The sequence below is a fragment of the Anabrus simplex genome, chromosome 3 (genome assembly GCF_040414725.1).
Source record: "Anabrus simplex isolate iqAnaSimp1 chromosome 3, ASM4041472v1, whole genome shotgun sequence".
Classification (NCBI taxonomy): Eukaryota; Metazoa; Arthropoda; class Insecta; order Orthoptera; family Tettigoniidae; genus Anabrus; species Anabrus simplex.
The window spans coordinates 61324125-61341961 of NC_090267.1; the positions used below are offsets into that span (position 1 = coordinate 61324125).

General features: G+C 41.3%; 1 protein-coding gene across 1 annotated transcript in view; it reads right to left on the minus strand.

Moving 5' to 3' along the window:
* The window catches only part of LOC136865969 (kunitz-type serine protease inhibitor textilinin-2), a 41690-nt gene extending 24995 nt beyond the window's left edge, over positions 1 to 16695 (minus strand). Inside the window, exons 1-2 of the mRNA XM_067142548.2 lie at positions 16537 to 16695; positions 10611 to 10797 (exon numbers count right to left, since the gene is read on the minus strand). Of these exons, the coding sequence (XP_066998649.2) occupies positions 10611 to 10797; positions 16537 to 16636 (287 nt within the window). The 5' untranslated portion in view covers positions 16637 to 16695. The remainder of the gene's footprint in view (positions 1 to 10610; positions 10798 to 16536) is intronic.
* Between the last annotated feature and the right edge of the window lie 1142 nt (positions 16696 to 17837).

Consider the following 17837-nt stretch of genomic DNA (forward strand, 5'->3'; position numbering starts at 1 on the left):
GAGCATGCATGCTGCCTGGATTTTAATGTTTACTTCATGTTTGTATTGAGTTTGATCAAGTGTGAGTGTAATGAAGCTACACCGTAGGCTATGCCCAGAATATCCGCGACCCCTCATACTCTGTTAAGTAAGGGTCTGAACCCTAGACTTGATGGTTAGCAGGAACACGTCGCATGGGTTGACGGCGAGGTTGATGGGAATAACGGAATGTTATACTTCATATGTTGTAATCGAGACCCAGGGCGATCCGACCCGGGTGTTGGACAGTTAGAAAAATGTATGTGATTCCTCGCTCATTTATGTGGCTATTTTCGTCATGTGTAGAAGAGGGTAGGAGCAGTGGCAAAGGTCTCTGCATGCATGGAAACTAGGCTATGTTTTTATCTTCTTTTTGTTGTGAGGGTGTTTCACGGTCGAGTCTTGGAGGTCAATCCCCCAGCCTGCACGGCAGGGAGGCTCGACGCCATTTTTAAAGAGACAGTAATGTGAGAATTTCTTTCTTGCGGGCGAGACAAGCTGCCACGGCAGTTTCATTCATTCATTCATTCATTCATTCATTCATTCATTCATTCATTCATTCTTTCTTTCTTTCTTTCTTTCTTTCTTTCTTTCTTTCTTTCTTATTTTTTGTTAATTGAGATGTCTTAGGTAGGAAGTGGGCACTAAGGAAACTAGCTTAATCAGTACTTTTGTAAATATAACGTTTACTAACGGACCTTGGTTCACATCCATAAAATGTATATTTCATGCGAGATTGGAAAGGATAGGCCTGTAGTTGTAGATTCAAACTTACTATTTTTTGTGTGCATTTTCCCAAAATATGTATGGGGACCTTTTTGTGGCTTTATTTCTGCAGGACAATTTCTCACCCTGGCATCATATACTTTATTTGTAGGTACAGCGATGCTGTTCCGTGTAAGGACACATTTGTTTCTTTGGTTCACTTATCGTCTCCCGCAGACATCAACTAGCTATTGTATATTTTTTTCGATGTTTATCTTTGGATTATGATGTGAGCCTTTGCGGCATCCATTTTAGCACTATTAGTGCAATCAATTGTAAAAAAAGGAAAATATTGGTTTAAGAATACACAACTTAGGCTCAAAATGTTAGTAAATGCGTTTGTGTTCCTCATTTCGTAAGCATACGTATAGAACCATTTTTTTATCTCCCTACTGTCGTTCACAAGAACCCAGTAAACGATCTTCCCTGCCGACTGCAGTTGAGCTGGCGCATTCATCAAATAACAGGTAAGAAGGTAAGATCGATTATGCAGTGTTGTTTATGCCCTATAGGGTACAATATAACAATTAAAAGAAGGGTTGATCAACATCTAGTAATTGAAGGAAGGGTCACTCAACTATTTATCAACAATTTAATGAACAATTTCATCAACAATGTAATTGATAATTGAAGCCAATGAACGGCTTAATCCAGTTAACGATACTTGTGAAAGTTACAATCAGTTTTTGCATTTGATTTCGACAACAGGAGTTGGATCTCCATGGTTTCCTTAAGTGTTAAACGATTCATTAGTATTAATTTATTTACATTATCAGGGTTATAAAATATTGATTATGTGCTTTAACAAGAGTGATTAAATCTTTTAAATATTTTTATGCTTATCGTTTGCCAAGAAAATGTATCCTAGTCTCTTCCGTTCATTTAAGGCTGTAAGTTAGATTTAAGTTAGTTAAATTTTCCTATTCATGAACGATCTGTGACCCTGAGAGCCCAGCGTTTATATCTCGGAACGGAGGAGGTGCGGTTGACCTCGCACTGTCGTGAGGGCATTTGTTAGCTCATGAGTTCGGATCCTCGTTGCCATAAGATCCATCTGTGTCGGTGCGATGTAAACAACTAGCAAAAAAAGTTCGGATTACATTTTACAATCCAGATAAGGTGACACTTGTCACTAGACACAAAAGGTTCCTTAACTATCGATCTCTGTGGCTCGTGCTCCCATGTGTGCATGATGCGTTCGGAGTAAATTTCGTTGTCACATGGTCCCATGAGTTATGGGGTTGATGGGAAAGGTCCCAATATATTGATGTCTGTTTGTAGCGATCAAGAAAGGGTGTGTCTGCTATTGTAATGAGTACTCCCCACATCGACTTCGACTGGCAGTAGGCATGGAGTTCTTTTCCAACTCCTGTGTATGTGGCATTAGTAAGGCTAGCTTGCCATTGTAAAGAATAATTCCCTTCTTGATTTCACTTGCAGAAAGCAAGGGAGCATGCAGTTTTGTTCAAAACTCCCCTACCCGATTGTGTTTGCCTGTGGGCAAGGGTGCCCGCCATTATGAACAAATGTACCTATCTAAAATGTAACTGGCATTAGGCATAGTGATCTACTATTTTTATGGAAACTCACCACCTCGGTGTGACTGGCAGTAAGCTGGCTGGCATTAGGAAACGGGGGCTGTCATTATTATGATAGCAACACAATCAATTTTGACTGACAGTAGGGAAGTTTCCTGTCATTGCAATAAAAGCTCCTCAACTTTAATCTGTCTGGAAGTAGGAAAGTGGAGCCTGCGATTGCAACGAAAACTTTCCAAGTCGATTGTGACCCCGAATTAGGCAATGAGGCCTGCCGTATCATCACAGCTCCGCATTTCTCACTTCGTATTGGAAATAATGAATGCGGACCTTCCCATGCTGTTTCTCGGATAACGCTAAGAGACATGCAATTCAAAATTCTTATTCACTGCATGTACAGTAATTTACTTCGATATCCGTATACAATGTAGAATATCGTACCGAAGCACGGGTATATTGATAGCAATAATAATAATAATAATAATAATAATAATAATAATAATAATAATAATAATAATAATAATAATAATAATAATAATAATAATAATAAATAATAATAATAATAATAATAATAATAATAATAATAATAATAATAATAATATTTTTTTTCGTGTGGCTATTTATAGCCGGGTGCAGCCCTTGTAAGGCAGATCCTCCGATGAGGGTGGGCGGCGGCTGCCATGTGTAGGTAACTGCGTGTTATTATGGTGGAGGATAGTGTGATAGTGTTATGTGTGATGTGTAAGTTGCAGGGATGTTGGGGACAGCACAAACACCCAGCCCCCGGGCCATTGGAATTAACCAATGAAGGTTAAAATCTCTGATCCGGCCGGGAATCGAATCCGGGACCCTCGGAACCGAAGGCCAGTATGCTGATCATTCAGCCAGTGAGTCGGACATAATAATAATAATAATAATAATAATAATAATAATAATAATAATAATAATAATAATAATAAACATTGATAATAACTTAACAATACTCAAAACAGTTGCTACATCGCCGTTGCACCTGCAAAAACTGCTGTGTGATAACGTTGTGGGAGAAATACTTATCCCAGCACATGTATCATCAAGAGCGAGAATTCTTTGAAAATTATCACACAATATTGAACCTTAGATAACAGAACATTACCGTCCGAATTTCGAAGATAAAATATTTCACAGAGTTATTTTCGTGGGCGTAACGAGACATACAAACCAGGATTAGACTGTATATTATTTTGCAACTATTGCCTACTAATTCTATAAGTGAGGAGTTTTTAAGCATACATGTATAGAAACGGACGCATACTGGCAGATAAGCAGCGTGATTAATTATGTGAAATAATGTTCCAAAGTATATGGACAATTGAATTCCATCTGTATTTTTGACAAAAATATTGTAGAACGAATTCAGTTCCCTTCTAATAAAGTGAATTTCTGCATATTGATTTTATGTATATTTTCGAATTTATTTAGGAAGCATTTTTTTGTTAGTGGCTTTACGTTGCACCGACAGAGATAGGACTTATGGCGACGATGGGATAGGAAAGGCCTAGGAGTTGGAAGGAAGCGTCCGTGGCCTTAATTAAGGTACAGCCCCAGCATTTGCCTGGTGTCAAAATGGGAAACCACTGAAAACCATTTTCAGGGCTGCCGACAGTGGGATTCCTACCCACTATCTCGCGGATGCAAGCTCACAGCCGCGCGCCCCTAACCGCGCGGCCAACTCGCCCGATACATTATTTGAAGTATGATGGGTGGGGGTGGGGTGTGTGTGCACTGAGAAATATATGATGTGATTCTTGAATAAGTCATTGAAAGCAGTACACGTTCTCACTAACAGCGATTATTTTTGAATTAACGTGTTGAATAAGGAGTTACAAAGTTACATCATACTACGCAAGTTTGTTTTGCTTATGTTGAAACGTATTATGGTAAGCAAATTACTACTATCAATAAACTATTCAATCTTCTTCTTCTATCTCTTTTCTTGCATCTGCGGGGTCGCGGGTGCCAACTGTGTCGCACATGTGGATTTGACCCTATTTTACGGCTAGATGCCCTTCCTGACTCAACCCTATATGGAGGAATGTAATCACTGCTAGTGGTGGTGGTGATTATTGTTTTAAGAGGAAGTACAACTAGGCAACCATCTTCTATATAACACTAATCAGAGAGAAAGAATGGAAGGGGTCCGACACTTCGAAAAATGAAGGAATCGGCCAAAGGAAGACAAGGGCTACGGAGGGCATGAAAATAAAATACTCCCTAGGCCTCCATTCGTAATACCGTCGGGGTCGGAAAAGAACGAGAGTTGACCAAGGGAGGTCGGATAAGGTAGATTACAGTGAGGAGCCTGGCACAAGTAAGTGGAAGCAATGCCAGGACTCAGCTGAGGGCCCCGTGGTCGCTAACCCACGCTCCAAAGTTCAGAGCCCCTGAGTCCACTTTTAGTCGCCTCTTACGACAGGCAGGGAATACCGTGGGTGTTATTCTACCACCCCCTCCCACAGGGGGTAATGTAATCACTATTGCGTGTTTCTGTGGTGGTTGGTAATGTAGTGCGTTGTTGGAATATGAAAATGAAAGTGTTGGGACAAACACAAACCCCCAGTCCTTTATCCAGGAGAATTAATCACACGCGATTAAAATCTCCGACCCGTCCGGGAATCGATCCCGGGATCCTCTAAACCGAAGGTCTTAATGCTGAGCATTCAGCCAGTGAGTGGATATACAACTATCTGTAATGATGTTTTTAATTTTGTGCACAGAAATTTTTAGAAAACCACTTCTAGGATGGCTGAGGTGGGAATCGAACCCACCTCTACTCAGTTGACCTCCCGAGGCTGAGTGGACCCCGTTCCAGCCCTCCTAACACTTTTTAAATTTCGTGGCAGAACCGGGAATGGAACCAGGTCCTCTGGGGGTGGCAGCTAATTACACTAACAACTACACCACAGAGGCGGACCAATTCTGTTTCCAAATACTTTAATTTATCAATAGACTCGTAAAACACTCTACACATCTTCTCCATCATCATCATCATCATCATCTGTTTACCCTCCAGGTTCGGTTTTTCCCTCGGACTTAGCGAGGGATCCCACCTCTACCGCCTCAAGGGCAGTGTCCTGGAGCTTCAGACTCTTGGTCGGGGGATACAACTGGGGAGTATGACCAGTACCTCGCCCAGGCGGCCTCACCTGCTATGCTGAACAGGGGCCTTGTGGAGGGATGGGAAGATTGGAAGGGATAGGCAAGGAAGAGGGAAGGAAGCGGCCGTGGCCTTAAGTTAGGTACCATCCCGGCATTTGCCTGGAGGAGAAGTAGGAAACCACGGAAAACCACTTCGAGGATGGCTGAGGTGGGAATCGAACCCACCTCTACTCAGTTGACCTCCCGAGGCTGAGTGGACCCCGTTCGAGCCCTCGTACCACTTTTCAAATTTCGTGGCAGAGCCGGAAATCGAAATTTTTAGATACGATTTACTGCAAGCGTTTAATAACATACAGTAGAATTCTTCTAATAAGTGAGTTGTTTCCCTACAAAATGTTAGATATCCACATACACACGAGCGTGTGGCTGTGAGGTTTGTGACACAAACCTGTTAAATTATTCTTGTTGATCTACGAAATAATGGTCTCTCTTGTCTTTAGCATTGTTTTTAAACTTCAAAATCACAATTGTATTTAATCTGTTATGTCATAAGTATAGTTTTATGAACTGCAGTTTTTGTAAGGAAAACTTCTAAGGTGTATGACCAGTAGATTTCAGATCAGTTATCACTGGTGTTTTTTTTAAATATCCTTTCTAGTCTTCTTTCAGACAAGAGTGTGCACTACTTCGAACATCGAACATGCATTTGCTAGATTTTATAAAACATTCATTTCCCTAATGAACTATTGAATTCGTCCGAGAATTCACCACCTAGGAAATTTTGGGGCCGTTTCACGACGACTGCAATCGATCTGCTTGTTTTAGAGGGATGATCAGATGAACTTGATCCTTTCGTATTTCAGCCTGTCTTAGTGTAACTCGTTTGAAGTATTTAGGCTAAATTTTGTTACATTAGCCAAAAGAATAGGGTAAGTTTGAAACATAAATTCTTCAAGAACAATCAAACATAACTCATTTCAAGTGGATCGCTACAACAAACATAACTTAGAGTCAGTACGAACCCAAAATTCGTTATCTCGTTGTAGCATGGCCATATCTGAAATATAAAAGTTTTAAATCTTTGGACAAAGTCAAAGCCAGATACATTAAAATGATTCCCTATATCTCAAAGTTTGACCCTAACCCGACTCGTATACCAGCTGGCAGAAACTACATACATCTTTCATAGAGGACCTGAAGATCACTCACAACTTGTTATCTACCCCACCCAGTGAACAGTTCCCAGGAGAGCGGCTGCAGAAAACAGCAGAAATAGATCCAGAGCTTTTCCGCAACCCAGTCATGATCAGCGAGGAATAGAAAACACTTAACTACGAGTTGAGACACCTCTACACGCGGGTAGCAATACATAGTTAGCACTAGTACATCTGTAATAGTAATGGCTATCATCACGTGTCCAGTGAATGCATCTGTGAAATCTGCGGTCTATACTGCTCATTATACCTTCTGTTCGAGTGCAGACTAAGAACCCTGACAATCTACCATTAAGCTAGAGACCATAAATGGCAATGACAGTCAAACATTTTTTGTACACATTGTGTTTAATAAATATATTAAAATATTCGTTATCTAAAAGTACCGTCGTTTTAGATTTATGTATCATTCCTTACCTCACCCGGAGCTAATAAATCACATCCTTTCTTCGAGTGCCAACGTCAGGCGTGGGGGGATTCTATTTCATCCATATTTCTCTGTTTATTAACCCTTCTAAATGCTTACCTATCGCTTGTTAATTCTGCTTCATCACATTGTTCTCATACGGGCATCAAAAGACTACTAAAGATAAGAAACATACCCTTCTCCTTTGATTCAACTCATGGTGCTGCATTCACAGTTAATATGAATTTCCTCGGGAAACGTTAGGTATCCCAGATATTATGATACTCTGTTAACATATTAAATACACTCAGTAAGACAAGAGAACGTCATTAATGTTTCAAAAATAGTCTAGCACAAATTAGCTTTTGAGACTCAATGTCTATCATAATCAACATTTAGCTAATATTTCATCTCAATCCACACCTTTGAAATTGCTGTAAATATTTGTTAAGTCTTCATATTAACGTTTATCAACACAGTGCCATATATATGGACTTAATAGGAAGAATAAAGAATACTGAAGAACAGCTTGGAATAATGGCTGAACATACAGCAGTTAAGACAACTCCATCATTCTCACCTTTTTGAATAGATTTTCTGCTATAGGCATGAATGGGAGCTATTGGGCCTGTTGTATGACAGTTTTCAATAATGATTAAAAATAGTATTATTAATTTTCAATAGAACTTCTGAGAGAAGGTATCGTCGGTGAAGAAACAATTCCTCGAATGACGCAATGCTCTTCCTATCCATTATTTTCCTTAAGAGATGTCACGCCACCCAGCCATCAGAACAATTCCCTATGCCGCAATGTAAAGGAAAATAAACCGTAATTACATTATACTGTAGGAGTGTGTAAATACGCCACGCAAACATACATTCCTACAGTACGGTACAGTAAGTTTTTTCCTCTAATAATTATAATAATAATAATAATAATAATAATAATAATAATAATAATAATAATAATAATAATAAGAATAATAATAATAATAACAATAATAATAATAATAATAATAATAATAATAATAATAATAATAATAATAATAATAATAATGTTATTTGCTTTACGTACCAGTAACTACTTTTATGGTTTTCGGAGAAGCCTAGGTGCCGGAATTTAGTCCAATATGAGTTCTTTTACGTATCAGTAAATCTACCGAAACGAGGCTGACGTATTTGAACACCTTAAAATTCCACCGGACTGAGCCAGGATCGAACCTGCCAAGTTGGGGTGAGAAGGCCAGCGCCTCAATCGTCTGAGACACTCAGCCCGGCTATTTTCTTTTACATGCATGCGTAGGAAAATGCACACAAAGAAAATTGTTCTGATGGACTGCATATGCAAATGTGGCTGGGAGGCGTGACCATTCTAAGGGATATTAATGGATAAGAAGAACATTGTGACATACGAGGTTTTGTTTCTTCAAAGACGATATAATAAATCAATTTGATTCTTTAAACTTGCCGTCCGGTCCGCCTCTATTGTTTAGTGATTATCGTAATTAGCTGCCAACTGCTGAGGCCCGGGTTCGATTCCCGGCTCTGCTACGAAATTTGAAAAGTGGTACAGGGCTGGAACGGGATCCACTCAGCCTCAGGAGGTCAACTGAGTAGAGGAGGGCTCGATTCCCACCCCAGCTATCCTCAAAGTGGTTATCCGTGGTTTGCCACTTTTCCTCCAGGCAAATGCCAAGATGGTACCTGACTTAAGGCCACGGCCACTTCCTTCCCACTTCCTTGCCTGTCCGTTCCAATCTTCCCATCCCTCCACAAGGCCCCTGTCCAGCATAGCAGGTGAGGCCGCCTGGGTGATGTACCGGTCCTGTTTTCCAGTTGTATTCCCCGACCCAAAGTCTCAGGCTCCAGGACACTGCCCTTGAGGCGGTAAAGGCCGGATTCCTCGCTGCGTCCGAGGGAAAAGCCAACCCTGGAGAGTGAACCGTTAAAGACGAAGAACTTGCCGTCCGTCTTGACACTTATAAATATAAATGAAATATAAAGATTTCTTGAAGGTTGGTGCCCACTTTGTGGCCTACAGCTATGTTTATTCGTATAAATTACTTAATCTGATGTAGGCCTGTATGCTGAAAATAATTCTGTTGTGAATGGGCTGAATACCAGACTGCTAACGAATCAGCCACGTTACAATATGGAAACACACGTGAAGCAAAGGAGGTTGTATACAGGGTTATTCAGCTACGTTGATCACCTGAAATATCTTCTGATCCGTTAAACCTTCTGATTTCAAATTCTTAAATTGTATTACTGTAAGAGGCTCATAAAACACTATGCAATTCGTCTCCATCGCGAATGCAGTTACCGAGAAACAGGTAGCAACTTCTTTTTCTTAAATGGGAATATATTGATTTCACCAAAAAGAACAACTAAAAATCAAGCGTTAACTTCAGTGATGTGCTTAGTTTGCATATTAGATGAGTACGTCTTGAGATATAAGTTAAAGCATTAGTCAGAAAGCGATGCGCCCTGCCGGGAATCGAACCCGAGACTCCTTTGACCAAAGGCCAGCATGCTAACCATTCAGCCATGGAGCCGGGCACTTCAATCGTGCAGTGAAATGTACAGGAGCTCAAAATATAGTTGAGATACGTGTGTTTATCAATAAGGCGTAGTCACGCAGCACCAGAGCAAGTGACACATCGCTTTCTGTATAATGCCTAGACATATAAAACCCTTTAATATTTCCAAAAGTACTCGTCGGAGTTGTAAAAATAATCACTTCACTGAACTTATCACTCAATTCTTAGTTGCTCCCTTCGGTTAAAGTAGTATAGTCTCTATTAAAAAGCGAAGTTGCTATCAATTTATCGGTAATTACGTATGTTATGGAGAAGATGTGTCCGCCTCTGTGGTGTAGTGGTTAGCGTGATTAGCTGCCACCCCCGGAGGCCCGGGTTCGATTTCCGGCTCTGCCACGAAATTTGAAAAGTGGTACGAGGGCTGGAACGGGGTCCACTCAGCCTCGGGAGGTCAACTGAGTAGAGGTGGGTTCGATTCCCACCTCAGCCATCCTCGAAGTGGTTTTCCGTGGTTTCCTACTTCTCCTCCAGGCAAATGCCGGGATGGTACCTAACTTAAGGCCACGGCCGCTTCCTTCCCTCTTCCTTGCCTATCCCTTCCAATCTTCCCATCCCTCCACAAGGCCCCTGTTCAGCATAGCAGGTGAGGCCGACTGGGCGAGGTACTGGTCATACTCCCCAGTTGTATCCCCCGACCAAGAGTTTGAAGCTCCAGGACACTGCCCTTGAGGTGGTAGAGGTGGGATCCCTCGCTGAGTCCGAGAGAAAAACCGACCCTGGAGGGTAAACATATTAAGAATAATAATAAGAAACAGAATTTATATAATTTCAACGGATCAGAAGATATTTGAGGTGCACAACTTAGTTTTATAACCCTGTATTTTCTGTTAGCATTAAAAGTATGTCATCGTACATAGTTTCTACTCTGAAATGTATAATTAAAGTGCATGCTTAAGTGACACAAAACACTGAAAATTTTGATGAAACTTACTTATTGGAATTGCCATGACAACCGCCATAGATAAAGAATTCACATTTCTGTGTCGATTTGTTGAAGAAAAATCTCTGGTACATAGCACGGCAGTCACCAGTTTCAGCGTCTAGGTAGCACAGGTCTGGAATTGGTTCTGGTGTTGTGTTCTCTGATGCAGGCGTCGATTGGTTCTCTGCGGAAGTTCCTGAAAACAGACACAGCTCAGTGTTTTAACCAATATATCGTCGTTGCGCCCAGAAACACCGCTATGTGATCATATTTCAGCTTAGAACTCTGATCAGAAAGTTTCTGCCATCTAAGGTACAGTATCACCTGGACTGTCTCAACGAATTTTCGTTCTAGGTCAGCCATCGTCAATCGAGAGCTAAATGCCTTCGAAGCCAGTTTGCTCCCCGCTCTCTAGGAACGAGAGCAGCTTAGCGAGCAAGTAGGGGAAGAGGTAGGGGAAGTGCATGACGTAGTATGTACTGAAGGCCAGTGGCGCAAGTACAGTACGGCCATTGTATGCAACCCGCCTGACTGCTGCTCTCTTGTCACGTGACAAACACCCGTCCCGCGCAAAGCAAGTAACACTGGCTCCGTAGAGTAACTACTTGATGACTTCTGTTCTAGGTGATACCATGTGATGCGGGTCAGCATTTCTCCCCTCAACTTTGTTTCATAACGATATATCGAGGCGAAATGACGACATCTAGATTACAGTTTACCAGACGCAGGGCAGGGAGTGCTTCTATTGAGATGATTATATTGTGCTAGGAGTAGAATTATATTTCTGACACCAGAGGATCATTTTTAAGTTCTGGATCACTGCTATTTGCGGCAAGTTAGTGTTATTAACTTCTTGATTGTAAAGGGTGAGTACCGGTGGTGTGTTTATGTTTGATGTTTTACTGAATGTGTAGTGAGTGTGTGACTCTCACACCATGCTTCCCTGAAAGGGATGAGCGGTCCACCTTCCAAGGAGTGATATCGCTAATATTGCTTAAATTCTGTAATTTGGAAGATTATCTGATTTATGTCCAGATCCATGGCTGTATGGTTAGCGTGCTAACCTTTGTTCACAGGAGGCCCGGGTTCGATTCCCGGCAGGGCCGGGAATTTTAACCAAAGTTGGTTAATTGCCCTGGCAATGGGACTGGGTCCATGTGCCGCCTTCATCATCATTTTTCCTCATCAGCACGTGCAGGTCGCCTACGGGAGTCAAATCTAAAAACTTGTACCAGATCTCTCCGGATGCCACACGCCATTATTATTATTATTATTATTATTATTATTATTATCTTATTTATATATTCAAACGTAAAAAAATGCACCCGCCTTGGTTGCCGCTTAAATCCAGTGCGTCGTGATGAGACTGATTACGATTAATAGGGCCAGCGCCATCATACCTGATTTGTGAGGTTTCCGTGAAGCGATCCTTAGATCTACGTATTAATGTCATTAAATTCGTGGAATGGCCATCTAGCGTCACTGTGGTGCACTACAGCCGAGATTTTGCACAACATGTTTGTGCCGTGACAGTTCTTCGCTAGTCCCAGCAATAGGCAGTTGCGTGTTTACAGTGTAAGCAGAGGCTTGGTCTCAATTTTGAAGGTTATTTGAATGTGATCGGCGGAATTTGAGAATGTCATAGTTTGAGCAACAGGAAAATTTCAAGTTCTGCCAAAAATTACGCATATCTGCTAGCGAAACGTTTGAGATTATGAAGCCGAAATCGTCCGTGTCACCACGACGAGAAAAAGTCGCGAAAAGGCAGGTCAAAAGACTATGTGGTATTTGACTGTATTACATTAATTTACGCCGCGTTACTTACACTGTAGGCGCCAGTCCACGAACTTATTGACTGTAGTAGCATAAACTGTGTATGTAATGTGTATGTCTTCGTTGGTTTTTCCTGACTGTCACCTTTGTACACGAACTAAGTTATCCTGATGTTTGACACAAGTGGGCTTCTGGTTAGGTACGTCGCATTTGGAGTGGTGAGGGCTTATGCTACATCTATCGGATCTCATGGGATGTAAACAGCTTTACGACGCTTGGTGTAGTCATTGACTGTTGTAACATCTTTGTATTGGTTGTGTGGCAACAGAAACGACACTGAAATTATTGCTCGTCTGCTGTCCACATTTCATTAGAAACGAAGTACTGCATTTATTTATTGTGCGTCTGAGATGTTGTGAATTGAGTCCTGCGTTGATTCTTGTAACTATTGTTCTCATACTGTAGACCTACTACGCGACTGTCATGAAAGCACGGGAACCAATCCTGTTGCACTGTGTAAATAAGAAACCGCATATTAGTGACACAGTGATATACAATTCGAGGTTATCAATGTCATTGCACACAAGCTGTTGCAAGGACGGCAAGCAGGGTCACATAGAAAAGTTATCACTGAATTTAGGTCATGTTTCCGGGAGAAGGAATTGCTTTTGTTTATTCGTTTGTTTATCTACTAATTATTACCCGCGGCTTCGCGCGCGTATATTAAATACAGTCTCCCTATACTCCCTTATTTGTGTATGTAATTAATTTATGCATAGGATAGGGACCTTTTGGAATATCACTAACACTGCAGCTTTCATTCTTGTGGCTATGAGCGGACACTGGTCGTCGTTGGTGCAGGGTTATGTTGAACACATCGTCGGTGCGCCTAGGAAAACCGCTATGTGATAATATTTCAGCTTAAACTTCTGACAGAAAGTTCTGTCGTCTAAGGTTCAGTGTTGCATGAACTACGAGTGCAAGTCAATAAGTGTCTGCAATTTTGCTCTAATTGTCTTTAGGTTGACCCTATGCCGCTAGAATGCACCGTTGTCTACGTTTGTGGCAGGTTTCAGCGTTATCAGATCAGTACCGCTTGGGCTGTTGTGACGTAAAAATGGCCGCGCGACTCTCTGTTAACGCCAAGGAAGAACAACGTTCCGCAATCCGTTCTTTGTGGTATGAGGGTGTACAAGGAGCGGAAATTCATAGACGACTTCCAGCATAATACAGGAACAATGTTTTGCCACACCGAATTGTTTACCAAATGGATTGAACAGTTCAAAAGGGGTCGCACGAGCGTGAAGGATGAGGAAAGTTCCGGGTGTCCATCTGCAGCAGTAACTGATTCCAATACTGAACAAGTGCCTGAATAACAGACGAGGGACTGCTGATGACGTGGAAAACCATACGCACATTAGACGTGGTTCTGCGTATATAATCATGCATAACAGGCTTAACTTTCACAAAGTGTGTTCAAAGTTCATCTTAAATATTCTCTACTTGATACGTAGTCAATACGGGATTATTGTTATTAGAAATGAAGCTATTAAAGCTTGTTACATGTAGTATCATAGGTTCGCCATTCCTGTAGTAGAGGGTTTCTGTTCATAGCAGAAACTAACAAAATATTACAAATTCAGACGTGTAAATAATTCATACATCGATTATTTTCTGATATATCCAATAATCGGTGAAGACTGAATGAAAGAAGCCTTCAGATAAACAGATATATTTTCAAATTTTCACTTTATGCCAATATTTTATATACAACTTCTTAACGGAAGGATGGGGAAGGTCCAAGATTGGGAAGGTAGCAGCCGTGGCTTTAATTATGGTACAGTCCCAGGTGTGAAAATGGGAAACTACGGGAAACCATCTTCCGGGCTGTCGACGGTGGGATTCGAATCTGCTCTCTCCCGAATGCAAGTTCACAGCTGCGCTACGCTAACCGCACTGGCAACTCGCTCGGTAAATATAATTCTTACGCCAGCGAGCTAAGCATTTAGCCACAGAGTCAGACATTTTCCATAAATATGTATGCATTCCATTTAAGGCTTGCGTTTGTAGCGTCCGTTGCTGGAAGTGAATTATGGTCAATAAATAGTAGTACTGAAACAAAGAGAGAAGAAGCTTTAGGAATGCGGTGTTACAGAAGAATGCTGAAAATGAAGAGGGTAGATCGATTCACAGAAAAGAGATACTGCATCGAGTTGATGAGAGGAAAACTATTTGACCAGAAGAAGAGATTACTTGATAGGACACATTTTGAGACATCCAGGTCTCGTTTTTTATTTTTTATTTTAAGGGAGTTGGGATGGGTAGAAATCATAAAGATATACAAAGATACGAATATGACAACAAACAAACAGACTGGATTAGTTGTGTGGAATTTACTTAGAATTTGAAGGGCTAGCTCAAAATAAGTTACCACGGAAGGCTGTACGAAGCCAGTGTATGGACCGATGAACAAAGCAACATCAATAATCTTTTTCTTTCTTTCTTTCTTTCTTTCTTTCTTTCTTTCTTTCTTTCTTAATTCGTTTACCTTCCAGGCTTGGCTTTTCCTTCAGACTCAGTGAGGGATCTCACCTCTACTGCATCAAGGACAGTGTCTTGGAGCGTGAGAAATTGGTGGAGGAATCAACTGGTAAGGAAGATCAGTACCTCGCCCAGGCGGCATCACGTCCTATACCAAACAGTGACCTTGTGGGGGGGGGGGAGGATTGGAAGCGGTAGGCAAGGAAGACGGAAGGAAGCGCCCGTTGCCTCAAGTTAGATACCATCCCGGAATTTGCCTGGAAGAGACGTGAGAAACCACGAAAAACCACTTCGAGGATGGCTGAGGAGCGAATCGAGCCCCTTCTACTCAGTTGACCTCCCTAGGCTGACTGGACAAAGTTCCAGCCACTTTTCAAATTTCGTGGCAGAGCCGGGAATCAAAGCCGGGCCTACGGTGACAGCAGCTAATCACACTAACCACTACACCACACAGGCGGACAAAATAATAATAATAATAATAATAATATTGAGAGGTCAGAAATTGGCCTTAGGTTCATGGGGTAGTGCTTTCGTTTCCCGGACGGAACAAGAGTTGTGTTGTCCCCAATATCACCACAATTAACACATCATAGACAACCCTATTCTCACCACACAAACATACAAATTTCTACACCGTCGTGGACGGAGGTTTTGGCATACAAAGGCTGCAACCAGGCTAGAAATAGCCACATGAAGTTACATTATTTATTCAAAGTCATCCTGCAACAACTACAGGCTGTCAAAGACAAAGAGTACCTTAACACAATTATTATTACTATAATGAGAGAAGAAAAGATCATCTACGAAAGCTGGATTCCTTACTTCGAAGGATTCATATAGTGAAAGTTACGGCTAAACAGACTTGTCGTTCATGGCCTTTTGTTCGTTGCGACGGAACGATTTGTCGATTGGTGACAAACGTATTGTTTAATTTAGGCATGAAAAGGGATTTAAAAAAAAAGTAAATTGTCGCCTACTCTGAAGCGATTGTTCAATATCGTACCTTCTCCATGCAAACAAGTAACAAGCATTACCATTATTAATGACGGATTTGATAAGCTGTGTCTCTAGCATCTTGCATCAGACATTTGTATGGAGGAGAAGTGGGAAACCATAGAAAACCTCTTCGGGGATGGCTGAGGAGGGAATAGAAACCAGCATTATTTTTAAAATAAATGTTTCTTATTCTTAATGTTTATGTTTCTTCTTCCACATATTATTATTATTATTATTATTATTATTATTATTATTTTCTTAATCCTTTTACCCTCCAAGGTTGGTTTTGCCCTCGGACTCAGCGAGGGATCCCACCTCTACCGCCTCTAGGGCAGTGTCCTGGAGCAGGATACTTTGGGTCAGAGGATAATAATAATAATTATTATTCAGATAATGTGGTTGAATTCCGGAGATTGTGGGCTCGAATCTCACTGCCAGAAGCTCCGAAGATGGTTTTGCGTGCTTTCCTATTTCCACACCAGGAAAACTCTGGGACTGTGTCTAATTGAGGTCATAGCTACTACCTTCCCAATCTTAGCCCTTTCCCATTTTTGCGTGACCGAAAACTTTCGATGTATTTGTGCGAAGTTAAAACACCAGCAAAAACAAAATATCATATAGTTACCTGCCACTAGGGCGATGACGCACAATGGTAAGCAGAGTTTCACGAACATGGCGATAGATTCACTTCCAATGCTGCACTGACAACTGTCTTCCAGTAACATCTACTAAACGCAAAAGTAATGGATGACCCAAGGAAGCTAGATAAGACGCCCTCAGATTACCAAAGTCATTTGGTCAAACATGAAGAGGATAAAAATTGTTTAGTAAGGAGGTCAGTGTCAAAGCATATCACGATTCAGGTCAAGGTCACGACTGCAACCGCTGACGGTGAGGAAATTTTCCACCAACATAATGCTGATAGTGAGCCTTTTCAGACGTTAGTGTGGAGAAAGTGATCAAAGTTCCTTATACTCTCTTTGGAAATGCGTACAGCAATGTATACTGGAGTAGGTACAGATTCTCGTAATTCTACAATTCCTGCATATTACTCGAGCGTAAAACATTTGCCACAGAAATGTCTGGCTGAATACAATAGTTAGAACACCATGAGTATGTTCTCTGTTTATCTCCTGATATGATCTGCTAAACTGTTACAATACAGATTATAATCCTAACATCAACGAAGGTGTAGTACCACAGGGACCTTCGCTGGGTCGTCTGCTATTTCTGGTGCTTTTTCATGCGATTACCACACTGTGAGTAATAAGACGTAGCAACTACAGCATTATCTGAATGCGGACGATCTATAGATCTGTATACTTGCTCATCGTTGAGATCCACGTACGGTTATGAATGACATCAAGGAATACTTGAGTCGCATACGGTCTTCGACTGACGACTACTTATTTATTTTTTATTCATTTAAGATCAGCAACAGCATGACACCGAATTATAAAGATCCGTAATTTGTATAATAGTTAATAATGTAAAACAAAAAATTTAGAATCATTTATCACCGATACAAATGTACATAGCGTCACTGCTGTGCCAAAACCGCGAATGACAATGTTCTTACTGTCCATTACTTCCCTTACGACTGGTCCTGCATCCCAGTCACGTATGGGTATGAAGTCCATCAGAACAAATTTCGTTGTGTTCATTTTCTTATCTAATGTGTAAAGGAGGCCTCACCTGCTATGCCAAACAGCGGCCTTGTAGAGGAATGGGAAGATTGGGAAGGATAGACAAGGAAGAGGGAAAGAAGCGGCCGTGAACTTAAGTTAGGTACCACCCCGGTATTTGCCTGGAGGAGAAGCGAGAAACCACGGAAAAAGCACTTCGAGGATGGCTGAGGAGGGAATCGAAACTCTTCTACGTAGTTGACCTCCGTAGGATGTGTGGACCCTTTCCCAGACCTCATAC